Source organism: Ischnura elegans, chromosome 3 (genome assembly GCF_921293095.1).
Source record: "Ischnura elegans chromosome 3, ioIscEleg1.1, whole genome shotgun sequence".
NCBI classification, from domain to species: domain Eukaryota; kingdom Metazoa; phylum Arthropoda; class Insecta; order Odonata; family Coenagrionidae; genus Ischnura; species Ischnura elegans.
The window spans coordinates 58,038,265-58,065,152 of NC_060248.1; the positions used below are offsets into that span (position 1 = coordinate 58,038,265).

Here is a 26,888-nt window from a genome sequence, read left to right on the forward strand (position 1 = left end):
ATGCCAGTCGATAAAAAAGAAAGTGAAATAATTTTAGAGGAAAAGACAGATAATGAATCATTGGAGACAGACAAAGAAAAGGAGGACATGTCATCCTACAAACAAAACGATGAAAAATTCACAGGCATGGATGAAAATGATCTGCCATCACAAAAACTGGATGATGAATTGCAACAGTTAGCAGAAGCAAAGGCTGATGAAATTATATTGGTGCACGAGGAAAAGTTAAGTGAGCTTGAACAATTCATGGAAAGTTGGAAAAAAACAGTAGAGAATGAAAAATTATTAATGAATTACCGGATGGAACACCGAGAAATGGTAGGACATCAAATTAGAGAATCTTGTCAAATGGCAGTAGAAAACATAAGCAAAGAGTGGATAGAAATTAAAGAAGCATACAAGAAAATTCAAATGCACCAATGTAAACTACATGAGCTTGAAAATAACATAGCAACAGCAAAGATGGTACTGGAGCAGAAAGAAATTCTTTATAAAGATGATTTGACAAAGATAGAAAATGAGAAGCGCACTGCTGAGGCGGAGTGGAAACATATAACTCTTGAAAAAGAAAAAATTAAAACTGAGAGAGCCTCAATGGAAAAGGACAAAGAAAAGCTAAAAGAAATGATAAAATGTATTGAAATTCAAAGGAAAGAGTTGGAAAACAGAAGAGAAATATTCAAGGAAGAGATGAGAGTTGGAGAGGAGATACAGAAGAAGGTAGACGAAAAACGCACCTCAGGAATCATAGAAGAGCAAAGGAACTTGGAGAAAAAGCGGGAAATGTTGATGATTGAGCATCACGATTTGTATAAAGCCAGGCTAATATGCGATGCACATTGGGAAAGAATGTGCATTGCCAGGGAGAAAGATGAGGTTCAGGATGAATGGATACAGTTAGAAAAGGAGAAAATGGCTCTGGGAATCATTAAGGCAACTAATGATGAGAAGATGATGATGCTTGAAACTGCATGGAAGAAAATAAAAGAAAAAGAATATGAAATAGACATTCAATTCAAAGAATTGGAAGAAGAAAGAAAATGTATAAGCGATGAACGTATTTCCCTTCAGAGTGAGAGGATCCATCTTGATGAGTTGAAAACAACTGTACTAACAAGAGTAAGTGAAATTAACACTGAAATCAGTCAAGTTGAGCAACAAAAGAAAGAACTCTTATCCATGACATCTGTTATAGATAGGAAAAAATCGGAACTTGAAGAGGAGAGGGAGGCTCTTAAGCTAGAAAAAAGAGAATGCATGAAGATAGCAGAAAGAACTGGGGAATCAGATGCATCATGGCAAGATTACAGGTTGAAACACTGCGAAATGGTTAAGAATATTAAGAACAGAATTCTTGCACTAGTTGAAGAGGTTAGCTGCATGGAAGAAAGATCTTTAGATGGAGCAACCCAGAATGTACATAACTACAAATTGCACCACCAAAACTTTGATGGACAAGAAAAATTTCGTATTCAGACGGATCATAACCCGATTACTTGGCTTCACTCAGCCGCCAGTAGTAACCCAAGATTAATGAGATGGGCGTTAACATTACAAAACTATAATTACAGTATCGAATACAGGAAAGGCAGAGATAATCAAAATGCTGATAGCTTAAGTAGATCTATTCAGAGAAACGTCACTGAGGTAGAGACGGTGTCGGGCTTGGGCACTTGCCTTTCAGATTAAATTAAACAGAACTTCTTTGAAATTAGTTAGTTCTTAAGGGGGAAGAAGGCTGTAACGCCGTCATATTTGTGTTTATTGACTTAATGTTTATTGATAAAGTTGTTGCTACGGGTATTGTGGTTGTTGTGGGTTGTTGACTGGAAAAATGAGAGAGATTGTGTCGCGTTACGAATATATATCAAATAAAAGAGCATTTTAAAAGTTTAGTTGTTGGAACCAATTCGTATACGCGCGTGATATTTCCAGTGAAATCTACTAGAGAGCGATAATAGCAAAGGTGGCGTTACAGCGGGAATCGGAAAAAGCCGAACAAAATTACAAAATGACTTTTTTTGAGTTATAAACTTGAAACTTCGCAGGTATACTCAAAAATGATTGAAATTGAAGGATATGTACTTAATTTGACAAAGATCCAACCCGTTTCTGAGATACACAGGCTCAAACGTGAGCAAATTTCCATAAAAACAGCCGCCTTCAATTTTCACTGAAAATCTTCCAAAGTAAGTAGTAGGTGAAGTTATAGGTGGATTCTCGCAGAATAAAATACCGCATAATCTGTTGGCATGGTGTATTTTCTTTAATTTTCCGTAATCTTAGAGAATATCATCGATAAATTCTTACCGTGCAGTTACAAAATGGCGGATACTGTTTTTCGACAAAGTTTCACATTGAGGTAGAGTTTCAAATAGGTTTTCGGCAAAGTCACGCGGAGTAACTTATATGAGAGAATTCTTTGAAGATTTCTTGAGGTGTTTATGCAGTTATCTTTGAAATAAGTTTGCGTCGCCGGAAATTACATTGATTTTTAGATCGCGCGGCAGGGTTCGTCTCCGTGCGTCGGGAGTTGGATTAGCCGCGACGCGGTAAGGTTATTGTAACTGTATGGGTTTTAACGCTCAGCATTCACCGTTTTTATGTTTTTCTTCAAGACACCAATTCTCAAATGTTATATGGTGAAGACAGTGGAGGTTTTTCAGCCGAGGTGAGTGCACGTTTCATTGAAGTTCATTTCGTTTTCTTAGGATACGATCGAAGACCATGCGTCTATTAAAAGCGTACAAACCTCGAAAAAGTGAGTTGTTTTTCTGGGAATCATACAAAAAGACCTCCCAGAAGGACACCAGCTGAGACCCTTAGACATCCTTTACTCTCCGATACCTGACCCCCAGGATTCTACTGCGAAAACGGTCGTTTTATGACACCGCGGAGCGGAGTCTTTGACCGTCTAAACGGGGTATTTCCACGGAAACTTCTAGCGTTTTTAAAACGTGTATCATACCCTCATTTACCCATAGTTCTAATTTGACTGTTGTGAAAGAAATTTAAGTTCTTTTGAGTGCCCAGAATTTGTGAAAGTGATTTTAATTGGTTTTTGGAACGTAGAAATTTCAAACTTCCACGTGCCCGTAAGTACGTTTATGAATAAATCCCTTAACATCTTTTTCAAAATAGTTATTTTAATTTAAATTACTAATTTTAACTTGAAAATTTCTTATCATTCCTTTCTAAACTAAAATAAATTAAAACTTAATTATCAAATGCCACTGTTTCAATTCCAATCTATACGATACATCCAATATCAATTCAAAAAATCGTATGTGGCAGTGCAGCGTAGACAAACCAACAGAATATTTATGGATATCATGTGTGCGATATTTTGCATCTCTTAAGTTATTCATACCCGACGCTCTTGCTCCGCAGATTTAGTACCTCATGATTCAGCAGTCCGTCAGTGTGTTGCAAACTAAAAACAATCGTTTTTCTTAATTTCGAAATGACTATACTTCTCTGTACGATAATAAATGATATCCGCATTAAGATTAAGATAAAAATAGGAAAATAAGGTAATTAAGGTAATATTAAGGTTAATAAGGTATAATTAAATAAGAGACAAAAGAAGTTACAAAATCAGAAAAAAAACATTATAATTAAAGGCAGGAGGATGACCTTAATGATTTTAACTCTGGAATTTACGTAATAAAGTCCTGTTTACTACTGACAGTGATCAACAGAAAGGTAATTTACCTTATTTAATTATACCTTATTAACCTTAATTCAACTTAAACGCAAACTTATTTCAAAGATAACTGCATAAACACCTCAAGAAATCTTCAAAGAATGCTCTAATATAAGTTACTCCGCGTGACTTTGCCGAAAACCTATTTGAAACTCTACCTCAATGTGAAACTTTGTCGAAAAACAGTATCCACCATTTTGTAACTGCACGGTAATAATTTATCGAGGATATTCTCTAAGATTACGGAAAATGAAAGAAGAAACACCATGCTAACAGACCCAGCGGCACCTCTGGAGTTGCCTATTGATGCAAGCTTACCCTACAATGTAACAGAAAATAATTCATGTAAGTGGGGAAGGGGTAATCCAGCTTTCGAGCTCACTTTAAATTGTATTCCAATTCTTCCTACTGAAGAGGCAATAAAATGCGTAAGTCCACTCGACTTTTTTATCATTTTTCTCGGAAGAACAGCTTAAGCACATTTGCATAAACAATGGCATACATGCGAACCAGAAAAATGTAAATCTAGCTTTGGAGAAGGAGTAACGTATGACATGATAAAGTCAGGCAATATGACATGTAATGCTAATGTCATGCTACGATAAATACAATAATAAACGTATGTGTTGGCCCAAAAAGGTAACAAAGCTTAACAAAAGGTACATCCCCACCGATCCCCACACTCTTGTCGGCAAGCATGCATTGTAACCGATTTGAAGCAATAACAAGTCATTTACATCTGAATGACAGCTCATTTGATGATGAAAGTGACCGTCTATTCAAAATTAGGCCATTTTTGACGAAGGATTGCATAGGACAGGGCATGCTGGCCCGGGTGGCCAACGTGCCTCGTCGTCGCTGGGCCAACCTGCCCCATCGCCATGTTTACAATAAATTCTATTTGTTACAAAACTCACTGCTGCAATTTAGATTGTATGCCACACAGAAGTTATCCTTAAACTATGATTTTTAATTATAGTACTCAACTATTGGGCCCAAATTGATCAAAACTTAAATAACACACATTTAACCTGGGAGTAGAATTTTACTGAAACACGCGCAAATACAATTAATCGCTATAACTTGTCAAAAACTGCTCCGCCAGTCATGATGGTGTTGTGGAGAAAGGGGAAGTGTGCTACTAACCTTCTGATTGATTCCTAGCACGATTCAGCGTCTATTGTATGAATTAGCTCGACTGGGCCATCCTGCCCCTATGGCCAACGTGCCCCGGTCTCCCCTACCATTTCTTAAGACTATGAGGAGAAGTTTGAATTTGATACATACGGTTTTTCCTCATATAATTACTTAGAAAATGAATCCCATGCATGCTCAATGTCTTAGGTATATTTTTATATTCTTGGAATCCGGTTTCCACGAAATAACATGACGATGTGACATTTTGATGTCAAAATTTAGGCATAAAAGCAAAGCAAAGAATGTTGTAAGGATGACATTATATCTCACCATTTCAGCTGATTTAAATCACTAGGAATAAGAAAATTTCAGATGCCTTCAAGAATATCTTTGAAAAACGAAGAAAAGAATTCACGAATCCCTTAATATATGCGTGAATCTTTCAAACTCACATTCCTGAATACCTCTACAGTCTATTCACCCCCAGAACTACTGTTTCCGCCAGAAAAACACGGGTAGACCTCAGCCTTGTCCACATACCTTAAGCCCGTACCAACGAGTGCCTCCTTCCCTATTATAGCATCAAAGTTTTGGAATTCATCACCCCCTCCAATAAAATTCTCCTCAAGCCCGGAATCTTTTAAGAGGAAATTGCATGAATATTTAAAACATCAGCACTCTTGTTTTGAAATTTAAGTATCTGTGTTCTGATTAATTTGATTTTTTAAAAACATTTGTATTCAATTACTCTTGTGTTCATGCTAAGCTTATTTCATAATTATTGTATTCTGAGCAGAATTTTATGTGTAATTATTTTTTACTCTTATGGGTTTCCTGGAGCATAAATAAAACCATTCATTCATTCATTCAGTAAAGAATTAGGCGTCATAGGTGCTCCTAGATTCACTTTTCCTCTTTCTATTTCGTCATCAATTTCCCCTTTTCCCTCATCCCCCTATGTGAATTACGTCGCTATGTGTGAATGCACACGTCGACTTTCATTGAGACTGCTTTGGTCTGGATTAGTGTTATTGAACTAGCAGTGCCCTCGTCACGTGGCTACCTCCAAAGCGAAGTCTTCGAGTGAAAAATCAGAATATGGACCACTGAGAGATCGTGCCACTGTCAGCTGTTCTCGAGCAATTCCTTCAACTTGCCCATTTCCGGAAGGCAGCAGGCCATATGCGTGACACCGTTAACTCATGGGTGATCTGTTGCCTAATGACAACCTTGGCGCTGCATATACGTTTAGTTCTCCTTGACTGACGTAAGATGGAAAGTATAGTTAATTAGAGATCTCCGCGAAGCGAGGTTTAATAATAGAAGATTGAGGTAAAATAAATACGATCTGTAAGTGTTGTCCTGAATGATACAAACACAACCCGGCACTCAAACAACCTTGAAAATGAGATATTTTGCTTCATGAATATCGAATATTTTTACAACCTAGATCCGAATAGCTAAAAATGTATAAAAGATAATAATTATATTCACTGAACTAGATGGCGTAAAAGTTGTTTGATATCCAATATATTTTCAAATCTGCGTTTTAATGGATGATTTATTTGGTATTTTAGTATGATTTGTGGGTAAACTCGATTGTTTCAGGCTTTACTTTGTGAAAATCCATTGTAAACAATAAAAAGGTATGGTACTTTTTCGCACAATTTATTTAAGACGACCGGTTTCGTCGCTGAGGCGACATCTTCAGGTACAGAAATGGTTATTTTTATAGCTATTCTGTTGTTTATTTGGTTGCTATTACGCGTTGGTAGGGGAGGGTTGTGTTAGTGCTGGAGCGTTACTCAACTTCAGGGGAATTTCCAAGAGGGGGGAATAGTTGACAAAAATATTCTCATTTGCCAAAATTCCATTCCTGCTGTGCTTCCTAATCTTCAACTCCTCCAAGCAGTCCATCCTTCTTCCCTTTACATCAATGTGGAGAATTTCCGGAACAAAGTCGCTCCTGTGGTCACTCTCCCATAGGTGCCTCGCGAATAGCGATTTGTCTATCTCCCCGTTTCTTAAATGCCTTCGATCGTGAAATCGCCAAACATAACCCTCTAACTTGGTGGTAACGGGCGAATACTCTGAAAAAAAATCTGAAAGTGTCGTAGTTGAATAGATAGGAAAAAAGGAACGACTAGAACTAATATCCGTTCCGTCTTTACAGATAATTCACACTACTCAAAGGATTGGAAGACGGTATTTACGTAACATCAAAGTTTTTTTACGTTCTTGTCCACCCTCGCGAGATTGAATTTCTCGTTCGCGATGATCAAGTTTGAGAAGTCCCTCTGCCACATTCCTCCAATAACCATCTCACAGCATTGTTGCATCACTTTAGAGATGTTAACACAAGTAGGGTACAAAACTGGTATGACAGCTACCATTATTTCATTCCTTACCATTTGCACGTGTAGCAACCCAGCCATTTCGACAGATTTTTTAGCACCCTCATTAGAAGGATATAATTACTCGGAATAGCTCTCGGTGTGGAAATAAGTAGCTAGCCTAAAAAGAAGAAAACATTAGTCGGGAAAGCATTAAAAAACATTTTTGAAGCAACCATATCTGGGAATTGGCTATTCCAGTCGCCACTGGTAAGATATTTCATAGATTTTTTCAAGAATAAAGGGAAATTTAGTTAAATTTCAAGTTTATAATTTATCAGTTGCATTTATTAACGCCCGTTATTGCATTATCAAGTTCTAATTTAAAAAAATCCAAATCCAAATGGACAAAATTACGAGTGAGAAACATTAAAATTGGCGCATTTTATTCAAATCACTGAATAATAGCTGTTACCCGTAAATATCTGTGTTTTGTACACCAAAGAAAAGGATATGCGAATTAGGATTTGAAATTTGTTCCAACCATCAAAATCCTGAGAGGGCGGAATTATTGCATTGTTGAAATGAAAATAAATAACGAGGATCCGCTCGGTGATTTGAGGCTTCGAACTAATGAATATTTTTAATTTGAAATTTGATGAGTTAGAGGAAAAAATGATAGAAAACAAAAGCACATATGAGGAGGACCCGTACAGATTTATATTAACAAAATTTTAGCCTGGTGAATTTAATGCATAGTTGTGAAATACATTTCTTCTTGACATAGAAATGAAAAGTATGTCGTAGAACTGGGATCGGTCCCTTGTAATGTCTGCGGGCCGCAATTTTAAATGGGAAAACCTATGTTTGCCACGAATAATAATGCCTTAGCGTTTTTTTACAATAATTAGAATGAAATGTGCATAAGTCATACTCAATAATCTCGCTTCATGACCATTTTTACTTTACATTTTCAAAATAACAGTTCTACTTCACTCACAATATATGTATTTAATAACAGTTAACAGCATTATAGATTGAGATGCCGTTGCTTTATTGTATTTCAACTTATCGACGCTTCTCGCAGGTCGGCAGGAAGCTACTTTACAGTGGAAAATGTAAGATTAAAAGGGGTCGGAATCTTTAAAGTATCAACTGGAATTAGAGGGTTAAAATATGATTCACAAGAGGTACATACAAGAACGAACACGACGCAATACATCCAAGTAATTCGAGGCATCGTGAACTGCGAATCAATTCGATCACCCATACTTTTTGGCAACACATCGGTAAGAGAGTAAGGAAGGAGAAATCTCTTTTTGTTCATTCTTTGTTCTTATGCCTCATTCCTCAAATTACGACAGTTTTCTCCACTAGAGTATGCCCGTCTACTTCAGAACCATTTACAAAGTTCCCATTAACACCATATCGAGACTTTTTTCTGAATGCAGAAAACTGAGGAAAGACTATTCCGGCGGTTTGCGATGGTTAATATCACTCAGAATTCTACTCCGACAGGTCTTGTCTCCTTTCACGACGTTTCTACAGCTCTCTCTGACGTAATTATCCGGATGAAGTACCGTCATAGTCCTTAGGGTGTGAAATATTTGTGTGGTTCCGCCTGTATATATTTTACAACAATTTGAAATGTTCATTATTTTTGCTCGGCTATAAATGCTTCAAGCATCTGAGTCCAAAAATTCTCCAAATAGAAGATGAAGTATTTATCGCAATAAACACTTATCAAAACTTCAACTAATTTTTGTGAATGAGCCTGCAAGACTGGATTCTTAACCATAGAAATACCAATGAAAGTACACGAAAACTGGGATGTAAAGTGAGACATATATTGTGAACAGCACTCTTTCCTTACGATAACAAATATGCTCTCAATTTCAGAAAAATTTCCAGCTTATCAACGAACGCCAATCAATCAATATATAAGGCGCGCATATCGTGTCTTAATCCATTATTTCCTCCCTTCTTGAACTAAAAATTGTCGTTTTCTCCTTCACATTTGGAACCTTGAGATATAATGAAAGCTTACCGAGGACGTAGAATGACTAGTCTATTTATCAATGCCTTTCCCTAAATTAATCATTCCTGGTTGAGGTCCTATTGATGCAATCAAGGGTATTCGAGAAATGTCGAACCCAACTGAAAATATGGCTTTAAAAAATTAAAATAGCTTTAGTTTACGATTGAAACAACAGAATATTAAAACGGGAGTTCGAGTGAGCGTGGTGCCTGAAGTGTTGGTTTCCCACTCCGTGAGCAAGTCATCAAATACCGGCGCGCCGGTGGCGGATATTTTTCGGAGACATCCCGATCCCTGCTTGAGTGCTTTGCGGAGAGCACTTCAAGTGAATTACACCGTCCGTCGGATGGGACGTTAAGCAGCGGTCCCCTTGGCGCTTTTCCTTGAGAGCAGCCTAATGCCGAAGCTGGCTTTCTCTCCGCCCTTCCTACCTAACCGTACTTATTGCGCAAATGAACTTACCTGTCGGTCACCTCCTCCAAATACCATATCAAACGAAGATTACTGGCAATAAGAGAATGAGAATGGGGTTTCGGGTTAGTGTGGTGCCTGAGTATTGGCTTCCCACTCCGTGTACTCGGGTTCAAATCCCGACGCTGGTAGAGAATTTTCAGAGACTGCCCGATCCCTACTACAGACAGTTACCCAGATGTTAAGCGAATTAGGCTGGGAGCCGTCGGAGACTCGGAGGCTGCGCGCTAGGCTTAGATTGCTTGAACAATTAAGAATGGATATCTTTGGAGCGACACAGAGAACATAATATTAGAGCCACACTATATTTCCAGGTCCGATAGAAGCGATAAATTAAGAGAGATGTTTTGCCGAACGGATAGATACGGGAATTCGTTTTTCCCCCGAACCATACAGGACTTTAATAACAGTCCCAACTTCGTTAGAGCACTTCATTTTTTTAAGCTGTAAACGGCTGGTGTCCTAACAACCCCTGCCACACGCCTTTTAGGCGGCTTGCGGGGTATTATGTAGATGTAGATAGATGTAGATATGTGGATGGCATTTCAAGCGCAACACTCCGTCTGTCGGATGAGACGTTGAGCCGTGGTCCCCTTGGCGCCTTTCGTTAAGAGCAGGCTGATTCCGACGCCGGATTTCTCTCCACCCTTCCTTAACTACCGTTCACTCATGACGCAAATGACCTAAGCTGTCGGTCGCATCCTTCAAATGCAATACCGAGAAAGAGTTCTTCAGAGTGTAGTCGAAATGATAAGGCCCTCTGTACCTATTATCTGGGCACGAACGCGTTAAATGGGTCTTGTGGCGCGTTGCTATAAAAATAATATATTATTATTATTATATCAAATATGTTACTAGTGGGAAATTCGTCCGGTGATAACATATTTAAAAATGGCACGAACAATATACATTTTTACGCTGGTTAAAAATACCCAACTCCGTTTATACTTCCACTGTCCACCCTCGTGCAGCGAAGCACATAAGTGACTCATATTGTTGTGAATTGGCGTACGCGTAACACTAAATTTTCTTCGTTGCAGCCAATAGTCACGTGTAGAGATTTAAAATAAGTTCACTTGGTTTTTCATCTCAATACCTCTTTTCATATTAAATGATGAAAACATCCTTCTTCAGCCTATTATTAAATATATTTGTATTTTTTGGGAAATGTTCGAGAAGCTTTGCTGGTAGATCGTTTCAGTCAAGTATTGTTATATTTAGTTACGAAAATATATATGTCATTCATTTAAACATACTACTGTAGTGGGATCATACGTGTTTTGGGCTATGAAATATAATTAAGCACGGCCTTCGGAGTAAATATCTCCTCATCATTACTCCACGGCAACCTCAACTTTTTCATCCTGCGTTTATAGCGACATTAATATCTTTAATATTCGGCATGCTCATCAAGATAGGCCGGACAAATATTATAACGACATTCATAAGTACCCAAAATTTCCCTCGTCGTTTTCATTACGCTTTTCCACCTTTAAAATATATTTCGGTTTTCGTCCTAATTTCCCGCATGTTTTGATGAATTGCTGTAGTAGTTTCCCTTAAAATAAGCAAAAGTAATTTCTCGATGGTTTTAAGGATGGTTTCCATTTGGATGAAATTCAATGAAGAAGATTAGTAATAACCACTCAATCAAAAATCTATTGTACCTAGGTATGACGCAATTTATTGACTTGAATGTTGATTTTGGGTACTACAATCGCAAGTAACAGGAGGTACCTCCTGTTGATCAGTGACTGCGAATATTGATCTGTGCCTCGCTAATGATCGCTAACAGATCTGTACCTCGTGCCATGTATTAAGAGAATTACGTTTAAGTCACTGATCAATCACTTCTAGTAGCACCCAACTCCGTTTATACGCTCACTGTCCACAATCACGCCTTCGTGCAGGGAAGCACGTAAGTGACTCATGTTGTTGTGAATTAGCGCATGCTGAACACTAGATTTTCTTCGTTGCAAATACCCCTTTCAGTCCCACCTTTCTTTAATTTCAAATTATTTCGCTGAAATTCATTACACGGGACTTCTTACACTTTGTAACACGGATAGTATTCAAGGATCTTATTTTATACACTGACATACTTTTTTACACAATTTTTTAAATAATGGACAGAAATGTACAGCTGGGACTTTAGAGCACTTCTTTTCTCTCATCTAATATTCCCAAAATAAGATAAACCAGTGATTTTTCTTTTTTTTAACTCCTTATTTATGAATTTTTACTCATAAATCTTATAAGAACACAATTTTATGATTTCAACAATTTTTCGTTCAATATAAAATATAGTGATAAACAATAATTTTCCGTTTTTTTAGGAACTCTCATACAAAATTGAGTAAAATTTAGAATTATTAGCTGTGGTTAGATATTGTAATTTTAAAAACAATTTCATGCGGAATTAAGGCACAAGTATAAAGCACAGTGAGAAAACTTTGTGTACGGCTTAGATCGCCTTTTATTAAGACTACACAGCTCACAACGACCCCTTTCTGCGTCATGAACTGGCCAATGGACTCATAGGCCTGTAATTCGTACACCTTTGGGCACGGAATATTTTCCTGGTGCTCTTATTTTCTTTCTGGCTAAATCAATAATTTTTGCAACTGGGGAACTCCACATCTTTTTTCAGCCTTCTTACACTGAGAAATCCTGATAGAATCGGGTGATGGTATCTCTCTTTCGTAAGACATTCCCATCATTCGAATAGTTACTTCCCCACGAAATTCTAGGAGGGGAATCTTCTCCACAACCTCACAGTATATCACATATGAATAAAAAAATTACATATCCATTAATGTCCAAAAAAGTCTGTGCCACCATTTATTTGCTATCCTATTGACCGCATATAATGTTCTTAACTGATCAGCTTTATGTACGCATCCCATGTGATCATTATAGGATTTAATTAGGGCAGGACAGGGTACATCAGTTTTCCTTCCGGTGCGATCAGTCCTCTGTACCGTTGTTTCTTCTGAAACATGGTAATTATAAGCTAACAGCACACATTTAGTGCCCTTCCACTTATACACTCCTAGACCTGTGGAAGTGAGTGAAAAATCAAATTTCCCCCTTTTTTAACTCTTTGTCTCCCTTTAGGCAACGTGATTCTTTGCTGTGGACTCTCACAGTTCCACATGATAATGTCATTTCAAACCTAAGTCGTTCAAGAAGACGCAGTGATATAAAATAGCTATAAAAAAACTTTATATCTTTTACCCCATATATTTTGCGTGAGGAGGAGAGGAACCTGTTCTCCTAGGCCATAGTTATTAAAATGTTTTTCCAATTCCTCATCTTTCCCTTGATATATCCTAAAGTTTTTTTATGCATCCATTCATATCACTGATTGCCCAAATTTTGTATCCCCTTTTGATTGGTTTCTTAGGGTGGTGTTGTTTCATTGGAAAGGGTCATACTTTCATCCATACTCCACTCTCTCGTCCCTCTATAAACTGAACAAAATGTAGCATTGAGTGAGTCTATAATGGGGCGTAATTTGAAACATTTATTTTTACACTGTGGTGTTATCTTTGAATTGTCATTTATGTGTAAATATCTCAAAATTTATTGAAATCTGATTCTTGACATTGTCTGTTTTACGACAGAGACGCCCAGTAGGCATCAGGCTGAGTAGACCAAAAATGTTTTATACTCGGTAGTTGGTGATAGCCCATGAGGAAATACACTCCTTCGAAGGAAATAAGCTCCTTTCGTTTCAGTTTCAATATATGCCCTTTCTGCTTGGCGTATAAATATCCTGCTGTTTCGATTTTTCCAAAACTCGGATACTTTAAGTACATTGAAAGGGCGTCCCATCCGGTTCCTCGTCATAAGGTGCATTCTGAATAGTTTCCTCATCAAGATCCTCAATTGCAGAATTTTTTGATGCCTCAGGAGTTTCTAATTCATCAACATCTGCAAAATTACACCCATAATTATGAGGAACCTTGTCTCAGCGCGCAAAATATAATAAAACGACCAACAAATTTTTTGAAACAAATATTGAAACAAATATATACCTATATTGCTGTCTTCCCCTATGTCAGAAGGTAATTCTTCGAGTAAAATGTGCTCAATTTCCTTGTTTCTTAAGACTCGAAGCATACTAAAAATAAAAAATAAATTATGCACTCATTTTCTTTTTCTTGTCTAACGATGGTGTCAAATAAAATAACGTTCTTACGGAATTATAAGGGGAATGTACATATGGGCACTTTTGCTCTGATAAATTATAACAAAGAAGTACATAAGCGGTTACATATTTACCTGCTTCTTCCAATATATCACAGGGGAACAGGTCAACGCGACAATATGATGGTTTATGACCACAGTGTCCTAGCGGTACAATTCTGTCCATTTTATTCATAGTGGTGTACGTTTCTTAGGGAGGATTTCTTTGGTTGGGTTTGTTATTGAAAATAAATATTAATGCAAAGTTAATAATATGTCAAAAGTAGAACACATTTTTCAATACTCCATCCACTGTAATATTTTGAAAATAAAGTGCTTGCGGTCCAAAATTTTTAAAGTAGGTTCGGTAAGTTTTTGTAAGTCCTTTCGTCTAGCGCACTCTTTTGAGGAATATTTTAACCAGGTGGCTAGTAATATGTATCAGGAATGTATCCCTGAAATCCAATTTGATGTACAAAAGAAGGGATTGAGTTCACGGAAAAAAGACCGAGTGGTACATATATGTACCTCTGGAACTGAAAGGGACACACTGCCAATAGTCACTTGCAGAGATTTAAAACACGCTGGTTTTTCATCTTATACCTCTTTTCACATCAGTTTTTCAGCATCGCAAATTTCCACAATTTCATAGCGTTCTGCCAAAAAAAACATACAACATACCCCACTCATTATACTAGCCTACTTAGCGCCGTGATATTACATTTTTTTCCTAGTCTTTGGGTTACGCACATATGGTTTAAATAATCGATTATACCACCTATTTTGTAATTTCGTTTCGTTAGTCACGACCAGAAATGCTACGCGTACAATAATCAATCACCCGAGAAGGAAAACCACTAAATGTGGCGGTAGAAATGAGGAACTTATTCTGCAACGAGTCATAGAATATTTCGCGAAAACCTGATAATCTAGCGCGCGAGGTCACTCAGTACATATAACTAGTTTTTGCCTCCGCTATGAGCAAAGAGATAATTCTTCTCTGCATCAGCAGTGACGAAATGTGTCGAATTCAATGCGTACACTATTTGTAACTCCATTCCTGGAGCAAAATAAGTGAGAAGCTACGCGTTACGTTTTTCATTTCGTCACTACTGGTTTTATAATCACGTTAACTTTTTCTGTGGCAGGAAGCGTGGCGTAGGATGAAGTAGCCGACCTTGAAGGTATTTCCTACCTTCTGCGATACATTCGTGGTCCATTCACCGGCGCACACGATAAAATAATTTTGAATGATGGCTTTAAAAGCTACCTAATATACCAATTTTTATAACTATAATCACAAAAAATACTGTAAATATCTATTACACGTCACTTGGATGGATCATCTACAAAAGCATTATTTCTTTTTTTGTCAATTGGATGTTAAAGTCATTTATGCTATCAAATCTGACGAGTCGGTAAATTTGATCGTAGAAATACCATTAAGAAAAATAATCCACCTTTACCTGAACCGCATCTTGTAGCTTACGATTATACCGCTAGCACTATAATTCAAGCCTATCTATAACTATAATTTAAGCCTATCTATAACTATAAACTGTATTAATTTAATTAGGTGTTCCAGTAGCCAGGGCTTCATTTTCACCCTCACTTATCACAGCATGTGAATACATAATTTTCGCGAAGACTCACTCGAGTCCTTAAAATACTAGTAGGTTCATATAACATGTAAGGGAAGATAAATGGAATTTGTAAGATATTGATCTCTGAGCAGTGGAAGCCGCCGAAGAATTTTATCTATCATTTTTGTCTTCTTTAAAATCAAGGTTTGACATACTATTCTCACGCCAGCAAAAATATAAAACCATCTTTTTCTGACAAACTTTGGTTTTGTTCCTTAATTTGTTTGGAATCCCAAGTAATTTTCTCCATTGAGAAGATCTGAGTGCTCATAATTCATTGATAGATTGAGTTATTTCATTATCCAAAACACTGCAAGTTCGTACTCCGTGGAATATCTATAAAACTAAATGGACAAAGTATAATATTTTTTATTTTATCCAGGGATACCTCAAAATAAACACACAAATTTTCACGCTAATCTGAACATCATGAAGAAGACCACTTTAATATATCTAAACTTGAGAAACATCGAGCTTCCCATTACAGCCGTTTGAACACGGGGGGGATACCGCGACCGTATGAAAAGTGAACGCGGTGGTGGTGGTGAAAGTGTCTTTTGAAGAGTCGCTGCTTCCCGCAGGTGCAGGCTAAGAGCTTGACCAAGCGAGGCGCCATATGGCACATACACTTGGGTGCAGACGCGAGGCAGAGCGTCTCCAATGAGACAGTCAGTCAGTTCGACCCTGGGAGAAGTCAAGGTGATCTTATGGACGTGGCGGACGGCTCGTCTTGAAGATGAAAAGGGAAAACAGCAGGGGCAACCTTGAAAACGTTCCCACATCACTAAAGTGACACGTAGACCATCGAGGTTTTCCGCCTAAGGGGAAAGCAGACACACACGAGCTACTCTTCAATTCGTTTTCATTTGAGGAAACATCTCGGTGCCACAGGAAAAGGCCCCAAAAACTTCTAAAACCGACGAAAGAGTTTAAGCTCGATTTTTTCACGTACCTCACCAGAGGAATACTCTTTCAAATGGGAAAAACTATTCTCTGTGAAGGGTAATTGTATATAACCTATATGTTATATCAAATATGTTACTAGTAGGCATTTGACCCGGTGGTAACATAGATAAACATGGTACGAACAATATACATCCATGCCCTGGTTGACAATACCCTATAATTACATGATAAAAACATCCTTCTTTAATCTATTATTAAATATATTTATATTTTTTGGGTAGGGTTCGAGAAGCTTTGCTGGTAGATCGTTCCTGTCAAGTATTAACCAAAAGCAGCCAAAGTCAAGTGAAATCCAAATGAAAAAAATCACTATAAATGCAAAATAATGATGTAAGTTACACATATATGATGCTATTACAATGGAGTTGAGTTTGATACCAGGTTTTATAATACATGAATCACCGTCGTTTGTATTGTTGACGTCACTATTGCTCGTTTGTCCGTAAGAAAAAAAAACACTTCGGATTCTGGTTTCAATTTTTGAAAAGAATATTTAAGTCCGGTAATAAGGGTGATTTACAGATAGATGACTCTTCAATTACTAAATGACGTATAACTTTCTTAAAAATAATTCATAATATCAGGGGAAATGAACTTAACAATCAGTTTGGACGCAGCCAACAAATCTTTTGGGATTCCTAAAGGAAAAGAGTTGAATATTTTATAGCATTAATGAGAGAATTTCATTGTCTTGGTTGAAAAATGTATCGATATCAACCCGCATTCATGCATTAAAGATGAATTAAGCGTATGGTGCACATGGAAAGAAATCGGGAAACATAAACATGAAGCGTTGTGAAATCCCATGATAAAAAATACCCGGTTCCTTAACTCAAGCACGGATTACTCGATTCCTCAAGAAATAATCAGGAGACCCCATCAATCCCGCTCAAATTGCATTTTTATCCGTACATTTATTGTTTAAAACATACAAGGGATCATCTTTAAATTTTCAGGGCACAAAAATAAGACCCCAACCATTGTTGATAGATGGATAGAGCTGTAGATGTGATGCTTCTGAGTCAACTGAGCCAACCGCGGTTTTGGAGGAAAAGATTGGAATGATCAGTTAGTTTTACTGATAACCTCTCAAACCTTTAAGGAAACAATTTTTGGCAGCAGAAATCCTAGAAGTGAAAAATACCAACCAAATGCGATTACTAGAGATCTACAGAGACTGTAGGAATAATAAACTCGTAACCAAAAATCATATAAATGACTAAGCAAAATAAAATCACATCCATTAAACCTATTAATCAATTCATTCCCCCAAGGTAAAAAAATAAAGAATCTCTATTTCCCTATGAGGTATGTTGAAGTGACTATCGATAGATATTTTACTTTGAACAGCATGCCATGGTTTGAAGCAAAGGTGTCAAAAACGTGTTGTACATTTGCGTGTAATTAGCATAGACATCAATGCTTTTTTGAGAGACGTGAAATCCAAATTAAGAATTTCGTAAAAAAATGGTGCTGTCCCAGATTTCACAAGAGGCTCTCTTTGAGGCTACAGAGTTTCATATCTTACTCACTCACCAATGTAGCTTTCAGGGGAAAAAGAAAATCCTTGAATATAATTTTTTTCAGAGAACACTCAGCAGAGAACCTAAACGTGACTCTTCTTTCTCCGGGGCCGCGAATTCCCTCGTCCATCAGCGCAACAACTTTAATGGATGACACAAGTTGAGTGATAATTTCGCAACCTTGAGTTCTTTCTTGAATTTTATTCGCGCTCGCAGGTTATTTAACAAACCTGAGGGAAGGAATAAAATAATCATAGCGTATTTACATTTGCCCAGCGAGAGAATTTTTCATGGAGCATTTGGACGATTAGCACCAATTTCAGCCACTTTTTCGCCTCTTTTATTAAGGCTTTCTAAGGGCTATGGCGTATACTACACACGGTAAGGCTTGCTATTCGGGTTATTCAAACATGCATGAAGATTGGATTTATTTTACACTTATCTATCGTGAAACATTTTGAAAAAAGTCTTCGTCTTTAGCTAGGTTAAATTTCATCAAAATACTTCGCTGAAAACGAATAAACCAAATAAAAATTGTACTCATTAAAAATAGACCATATAAAAACGTGCTTTTTTAAATTAGTTGGTGAATATTATCTGAAACTTAAATGGTTACGATAAATTAGTTACGAAATCAACTGATTTTGGCGTGACTTTGTGGAACGAGGCGATATTCATGGTAGAACAAAAAAAAAAACAGAGTACAGTTCTGCAAACTTATGGTGCTGTCGACGGCTATTGCGTCATTATTTATCTTGAGAATGACGCTATAGCCGTTGAAACTAAGCAGCACCATAAGTTTGAAGAACTGTACTATGCTTTTGTGCTCTACCATGAAGATCAATTATTTATTTATGTTACGAACACATGAGATTATTTTGTACCGTAAATAATTTCTGTTATAAAATTCTGTTAGTACATGCAATAGGTGTTTTGATTATGTGAACCATCTCTTTTGAGAACATCCTCTGAGGGTTTGCTTCAGAATCAAGCAGTTATGCGTCTTCAAACACAAACGTACGGGTGTTGTTCTTGCTTTGCCAAGGTCAACTCCCCAAAACACACTTCCAAGTCATCAATATGACATTACTTCAGTAAATCAGATAATATAAATAAAATAAAAGAGATAGACTGTAGAACAGATAGATTCAGGATTTCCCTTTTTCCACGATCAATAAAAGACTATAACGACAGCTTTAGAACTTAAAAATAGATTAAATGACTTGTAGTTCAGATGGGAAGTTGGCATGTTTTGTTTGGAAGAATAATGTGTTAGTATGCGTCACATTTTTCTGTCCTTGTGGTATGCATGTGGGAATCCTCTTGCATGTTGCATGCTGGTGATTGATCACCCCCTGCCAAACACCCTAGAGGTGGCTCGCAGGATATTATGTAGACTTATACTTATGAAGTATATAAAAAATAATGCAATTACTGCGAGTTTTGTGAAAGATACAAAAAAAAAGAATTCATCTTTACGAAAGAATCGCGAAAAAAAAACTCAGATCTCCTCACGATAGGTTGGTGTAGCTAATATTTTGGAAATTCAAGACGTATTTGACTCACTATTTATGTTGTCTGGCGACTACTAATACATCAACTCTACTAGAGAGCTTACTAATATTATATGAACAGAAATCTAAGCAATAATTATAGATACTGCTCCCAAGTAAAAATTTTCTTCTCCTATCACTGGAACACGGTTAATTATTTTCGGCTGTACTTGGTAGAGGATGCAGCGATTGCTGTTAGTGGCACTGACATAATGGTAGTCTGAAACTCTGTAGTCCCTTTGTTTCCAACTTTTCCCGCAGAAAACCTCATTGATAGCAGGGACAAAAGCGTACCTTTAACAAAAAATTTTGCTACTAACATCGTACTGATGAAAAGTTGAATGATGCAGCGATTGCTGTAGAAACTCTGTAGTCTATTTGTTGAAAAATATTCCCGCAGAAAACATTGATAGCAGAGACAAAAGCATACATTCAAAAACACTTTTTGCTAATAATGTCATACTGATGAAATAGAGAACACCACTCGATGGAAATACACCTGTAGTTTTATTGGTGTCAGGTAAGGTCAGGCATATTGGTTTTTTAAGTATGTAATAAGCTCTTATAAAAAAATTTTTTTTAAAAACCAGCCTTTATATTTAGATTACAGGGGATGAGCAACGTTTATATATGACACAAAGCAAAAAAACTCAGTGACCCCGAAAAACCAAAAGTGACGTATTAAAAAAGTCACTATATTTATTAAATTTTCAGTGAATGGTAAGCCCCCTATGTTTCAAAATGCCACCCCTATGCTTTTAAATGCCTACCCCTATGTTAAAAATGCCACCCCCCTATGTTAAAAATGCCACCCCGTACGTTTTATGTAACGGTAAAACAATATTCAAACATTTACAAAACCTTACAATTGTTAATAAATATATGAAGATCATAATTAGCTGTTGTACAGTTTTCACAAATTAAATGTATGCACGAAAATCGACCATTTGGAACTTCTTAGATCAAAAACATGTTTTGGGGGGCTATAGGTTGACTGGGGGGTGGTTAAAGGGGGGTTGGAGAGAAAAAGTTATATTTTCATGTAGTGTCATCGGAAATGAAGAAGTGTGCAAAATTTCAGCGTTTTTGCTTCACAGGAAGTGAGTCAAATTTGAGTTACAAGATTTGTACCAGACAAACAAACAGACAAACAAACAGACAGGTTGGTGAGTTGATATAAAGGCTGGAAAAATAGTTCGCTCTCGTAAATGTCTTGCACAGCAGCACGAAACGAAAATGGAGTTTCGAGCTATTTGTTGGGTTTCCCACATGAAATTCGATCGTTTTTTTCTCCAGCCTCCTTCCATAAGAAAGTGTTTGGCCATTTATAGCCACTTGCTCTGAATACTTCCGACAAATCGGTAATGGGGGAAAACGTCGCATAACCACTTTCTTCTGTTTTCGTCCGCAGACACGCTGTGAGGCGGCAAGGCAAGTCGGTCACTCTATATCCTTCTTAGGAACTGACCTATTGGCTTCTGCCTCACTCACAGCCTTGAGCATGGTCTTATTCGACTGATGATTGTTTCATAGATAACCTACGAAGAGGTAGTTGATCGCTAACTTGCACCTGCAGAAAACGTGGAATGAAAACTACCATACCATAATCACCAAGCTAAGAGACTTTTTTCCATAGGTTAAGGCGTTTACTATTCCTTTATCAAGAATCGATCAGACAAATTAGGGCGTACAAAAGGCAACCTTAAAGATTCTGGATACTTTTTCTTAGCATAGCTGTGTACGGAAAAATTCAAAGATTCATTAAATTCTCTTTTTATTTCAAGATCGTAATTACCAATCCACGTATTCTTTACAATAGCTATAATTAGCTTTAATAATATGATATTCTATGCTATTTATTGATATTCTTCGATGAAGTATTTACCATATTTAATAATTAAATATTACCCAGGTTGGGAAATGCACAGCGTAAAAAAAGAGACACACGTTTTTAAAAATTAAGATTGAATGGTGTTGACGCAAGGAAATGTATACACATGTCTCAGATAGGCCTTCACCAAAATTCATTCTTTCTCTCGATCATATATATCTCACAGCGTCTCCCAAGTACTTTCTGCAAATATTTGAAGCTTAATTAAATCGCCAGTCACTGAACTCGTAAAATTGTTATAAAAACTTATTGTTATAAATGAAAAATATGGATAAGAGATGATTCTCGTTTCTATTACTCACGACTTCATTTTAGCAGTATATTAATTAACAATGAAGTAAATTGAAAAAAATCGATAATATTTATTTTAATTTTTAAAGTGATACATCCATTAAATCGAAACTAGAAGCTTGTACGTAGTGGAAGGGATCCATATTAATAATGAAAGACACTTTGTTTCTTCCACAAGTTCTTTTCTATTTCAAGATCGTAATTACCAATCCACGTATTCTTTAAATACTATGTATGATCTATACTATTTCTTTATATTCTTCGATGAAGTACTTACCATATGTAAGTATTAAATACTACCTAGGTGGGGAAGTGCGTAGTATAAAAAAGAGACAAGATTTTTTGAATTTAGATTAAAGGGTGTTGTGGAAGAAAACCTGTGAAAGAAACGAAGTGTCTTTCATTATTAATGTGATACATCCAATTTTGTAGGACTATTTGTACGTTTGAGGAAGGTTTAAGCCCCAAGAAAAACTGGCTAGAAGGAGGTAGGAAACAGGCTAGAGGTCTTTGAAGCACATCAGTTTGATTGGCTCAAAAAAATAACACATAGAAAAAGGGAGAGAAAAGGAGCCTATATCCTTTATGAGGTGCAATCTCACAACTCAAGTGAGCTTCGATAGCGTATTGATATGTATACCTACCTACTGTGGAGATGATTTCGCGTAGGCGGAGGATGTCCAAGCGCTCTATTTTCCAATCTGTCACAGTGCTATGTGAATGTGAAGTAATTTCCGTCTTCATTGTTTTCCACTGGGTATAGGATTTCGTGATTATTAAAATTTTCCTGACGATTCTACGCCTGATGGTGGTACCAGAAAATTTCTGAAGTAGTTGGCAGTAGTTATCAAAGGACAACGCAAACAACATGGCCAAGACCTTTAGTGCAACTCAAAATTCTTGAATAGATTTTCCGTAATCCTATTTCGCAAAGTCGTGTAATAGACATGAAATAATTCGGGAATATGGGATTACTCAAAGCTATTTTATATAGGTTATAGGTTGTGTGCAAAACGTCGTTAAGAAGAGGATATTTCCTTCCACTCGTTTCGTCACGCTCTCGTGGGATTGATGCTGAAGGCAACCAGAGAAAAAAAGGAATTCAACTCCGTTCAATTTAAACATTATCACGAACCGAAGACCAAAGATATTGTAGGATGACCTAAAACATTGTCCTTATTTTTATCTCCGCGATTCTCCTCTCTGTATACGATGGTGAATTCTCTTGAGGACGTACGAGAAAACCCATTACGGACTGTATATTCGATTATCAGCGACCGTCTCTGCGTCTCGATTGAAAACCGTCTGGGTCGAGGAGAGAGCGCTCACGCTGCAATTCTTTCCAATTGCGCCCGATGGATGTGGAAGGGTTGGAAGGGAGCAATATTGAACTCAAAGAGCGGTCGTACGTGAGGCTCACCATGTACTTCCAACTGCGCGCCGACCTTAATGTCCTCAACTGCGTGTTTGCTTATACCCTATCCATTCCCGAGGACACTCGACTGCTATTCAAACTAATGAGGATGACGATCGTTGTAGAAAATAATCTAGAAATATTGATCGATATTTCTATATAATATTTGTGGTCAAATGTGCGGAATAGGGTAGTTTCCTTCATCAAAGAAAACGAAAGGCATTGATTGCGATTCGTTACCCACCATCAGTGTATTCATAATACACAAATTATTTGGTTTTAGAAAATCCAGTGTAGACGAATGCTAATGGTCAATTTTAACCTCATTTGGAAAAGGCCGGATTAGCGCCCATGCGATGCCACTCCACATGACGTCGCAGGGACCTAGAATCTATACGAGTAGTCAGGAGTTTTACATCGTCTGAGATTACCAATGCATGTATGTGGCACAGAGCTCACGGTAAAATTTCTTAATAATCACTTATTAAAATTGCCTATGGTCGGAAAGTTTCCTTCCTTTGATAGGGTATAAATAATCCTTATTTAAGCCAAGCGCGACCTGCTAGCAGCCCACATAGTATCGTCGCTTATAGCCTTGCACCAAGGTGGACTCACACGGTGGCAGCTGGAACCAGAATGACGTCACACGGGCTTTTCCCAGCATTCATAATTAGCCGCCGCGTTTTCGCGCGCTTGAAAATTTTTAATTTTCCTTGAATCGCGAAAAATAGATTTCGTCATTTAAAAATCTAAAAGCGTGAAATACGTTCTCCAGGAGTAATAATCTTTCGATTTAGGCAATTAAAAAAAATAGGAAACCAACCTATTCCACATAGAAATACTCAATCGCCTTGACCGGGATTCGAACTCGGATCCCTTTCGGATTTACGAGGGTATTGACGTCTCGGTAGCTTAACTGGTTAAAGCACTGGAATTTCGCATATTTTTGTGTTGCAGGTGACTCCGAAAAGTTATTACCTTTGCTATTTCCTATTTACTAGAATCAATATATATGGAGTGTATTATGATTTAGATATTTTTGAAAACCGGACTGCTAGGTACAATTACCAGTGCATTACGCTCCTAATGTGAATTGTTATTACCTTTGCTATTCCCTATTTACTAGAATCAATATATATGGAGTGTATTATGATTTAGATATTTATGAAAACCGGACTGCTAGGTACAATTACCAGTGCATTACGCTGCTAATGTGAATTGTATAATCAGCATCGCTCCACGAAACTTAAACTGATAGATTAAAAAAAAATTGAAGCACTTATTGCTTTGATTGGATCTTCATGACTTTTTATGAAGCTGGCCGACCTGATTATAAAAAATGTTAAATATGTTCCTCAGGAATAATTATCCTTTTATTTGATGAGGTTGTTCATAACAAACAGAACCTGAGAGTGGTCGTACGTGCGGCTCACCGGGTACTTCAAACTCCGCCGACCTTACCTCCTCAACCATGTGCTTGCTATATATTCCAGATGATACTCGGCATGATTATATTCAAAATAATTGGTATAAATTAACTTAAAAATATTAATCGATATTGTGGCGGAACATGAAAACGCCACCTTTTTTACTGGGTGGGGAGGGCATCAATGGTCCCGAGTACGGAATGATCGAACGATTATTGAGTACTTTGAAACATAAAAAAAATATATTTTCCACTTTGAACATAGCATACACACACACTTATTGAAATTAAATACCCTGATGAGAATGGGGTGAACGACAAGTGCACAAGATGATATGGTTCGATTGCCCCCCCTCCAAAAGAAATACAAAAAAAAGCAACAATTTGTGATTGGTAGGATTCGTGGGCCGAGTTTACAATTTGCCCAAATTAAGTTTTTAGGCTGCTCTCGTGGTAACACTGAATTAGATTTCTGACAAGGAGTCAACAGTTTGGTGATTACATACGGCGCACCGGGATGGAGAGAAAATACCCAAATAATTTGGATACACAGTTTGGGGATTAAATCGGGTCTGGGTGAACGAGCACGGGGACGGGTCGCTGACTGCGACGTTCTTACGGTTTCTCGGAGCCTTGAGCAGTAGGAGCCGTCGATGATGCGACACGTTGGACCCCAAATGTCCGTGGGATCGGGGGTACTTTTCCTCCCGACCTCTGGGCGTTGGTCCTGCTTGTCGCTCGTCTGCAATGTTGCTCTCCGCTGCTGGCTACCTCCGTAGACAATCTCGTCCCGCTAACAGCACTCTTTCTGCACACCCAGATAGATGACGACCAATCTGGCACGTCATCAATCCCTTTCTGCGTCGATCAGGATAGCGTTTCTCGCCCGTCGACCGTACTAGAATTTCTCGCCTGGAGGCTCTCTCCGTCCGCCGCTTTATAGTGATATTGGAGGGGGATGATACACAGGGGATGGGTTTTTTTGGGACAGGAGGGGTTGCACTTGGGCCTCACTGTTGGGTGGGGCAATCACCGGTCCGAGCTGACCAAACACTGAACATTTGTGAGTCACTTTTACCTCATGCCCGGGGCATGACACACTATTACGCACACACTCAGACATACCCACGCTCATCCACACATATGTGATCATCCCCTACTCGGGTCATTACATAACGAGAGAAAATACGTGACATAAGGTCAGTATGTCACAATTGCCCCCCAACACGAAGGAATTTTTCATTGCGAGGGATGAAAGGGGCCCCGCAAAGAAAAATGAGTTCGTGTTACATGGATGAACAAAATAAATCACACAGGTGGAGAACAGATTAAATTCTCACGAGAACAAGAAATTTGGAATAAAAAATGGAAAAAAATACTTCTTTAGATTCCTTTACAACCAGGCAAATTACCTCGAACTCAATGCATTCTATAGTGATCGTAAGTAAAACCTGACGAGTGATGGGAGGAGACTTCCGACTATCAGCACATATGATACAAGATCGGTTCAGGGGAAAGCAAGGTATCATGGTTTTGATATTTAAATCTTTGAAATATTCCTCCGAGATTGCGGAAATTTCGCTGCCCGTGTCTAACAGCGCTTTACTCTGAACGCTGTTCGCGGAACAATTCACGATCGGACAGCAACGCCTCTCGGCATAAATAATTCCTTTCCTTTCGTCCCCTGCGCCTTCTACCTCAATTTCGTAAGTCGCGATGATCTGACATAAAACCTCCGCTTTTTCCGCGTCGGCTGGACACCGGAGGGAGTCTAGACCAGCCGGCGCGAGTTTAAACCTTCCTCCTGGTTTAATGGGGACCCACTACGATGCGGTTGAAGGGAGGATTGTTTTTCTGATGGCAAGTTGCCTCGCCCGCGTCCCCCTTTGAATGTGACTGAGTTCACTCGGTACTCGTTATCAGCTGTCGACGGCCTCGTGTTACTCGACCCGTGCTGCGAACCTTGGGGATTAGCATTACCCACTGGTGGCGCGCTTGACTGATACGTTTGATCATATAACCCAAGCAGCATTATTAACCGATCGACCGTCAGCTGTTCTACAGATTTTAGCATATTTTGCACATTTATGGGAAATTGTCGGATTAATGAATAAATAATTTCCCCTTCAGACATAGGTGGAGAACACAATCTCGCTAACGCTACTTTCTCCGTCGCGAATTGTTTCATCGTGTTCATCTTCGTTCTTACATACTTGCCTGTGATTACATGCATACGAAAATTGTATTGAGTATCGGCATCCCAGAAATTCGACAAAAACTTTTCTTTACATTCCGCAAGTGTGGC

The 26,888-nt window shown here is 37.9% G+C and overlaps 1 protein-coding gene across 1 annotated transcript; it reads left to right on the forward strand.

Moving 5' to 3' along the window:
- LOC124155188 (golgin subfamily A member 6-like protein 1) lies at positions 1-16,253 on the forward strand. The gene is made up of 3 exons (XM_046528905.1): positions 1-229; positions 452-1,416; positions 16,101-16,253. The coding sequence occupies exons 1-3, from the start codon at positions 1-3 to the stop codon at positions 16,251-16,253; spliced, it is 1,347 nt and encodes a 448-aa protein (XP_046384861.1).
- The last annotated feature ends 10,635 nt before the right edge of the window (positions 16,254-26,888 follow it).

Excerpts from the sequence above, each read along its gene's own strand:
- LOC124155188 (XM_046528905.1), top strand. The coding sequence starts at position 1 with ATGCCAGTCGATAAAAAAGAAAGTGAAATAATTTTAGAGGAAAAGACA. Across the intron at positions 230-451 it reads GGTGCACGAGGAAAAGTTAA|CAACAGCAAAGATGGTACTG; the intron begins GTGAGCTTGAAC and ends AAAATAACATAG. Across the intron at positions 1,417-16,100 it reads TAGATGGAGCAACCCAGAAT|GTGCAGGCTAAGAGCTTGAC; the intron begins GTACATAACTAC and ends TGCTTCCCGCAG.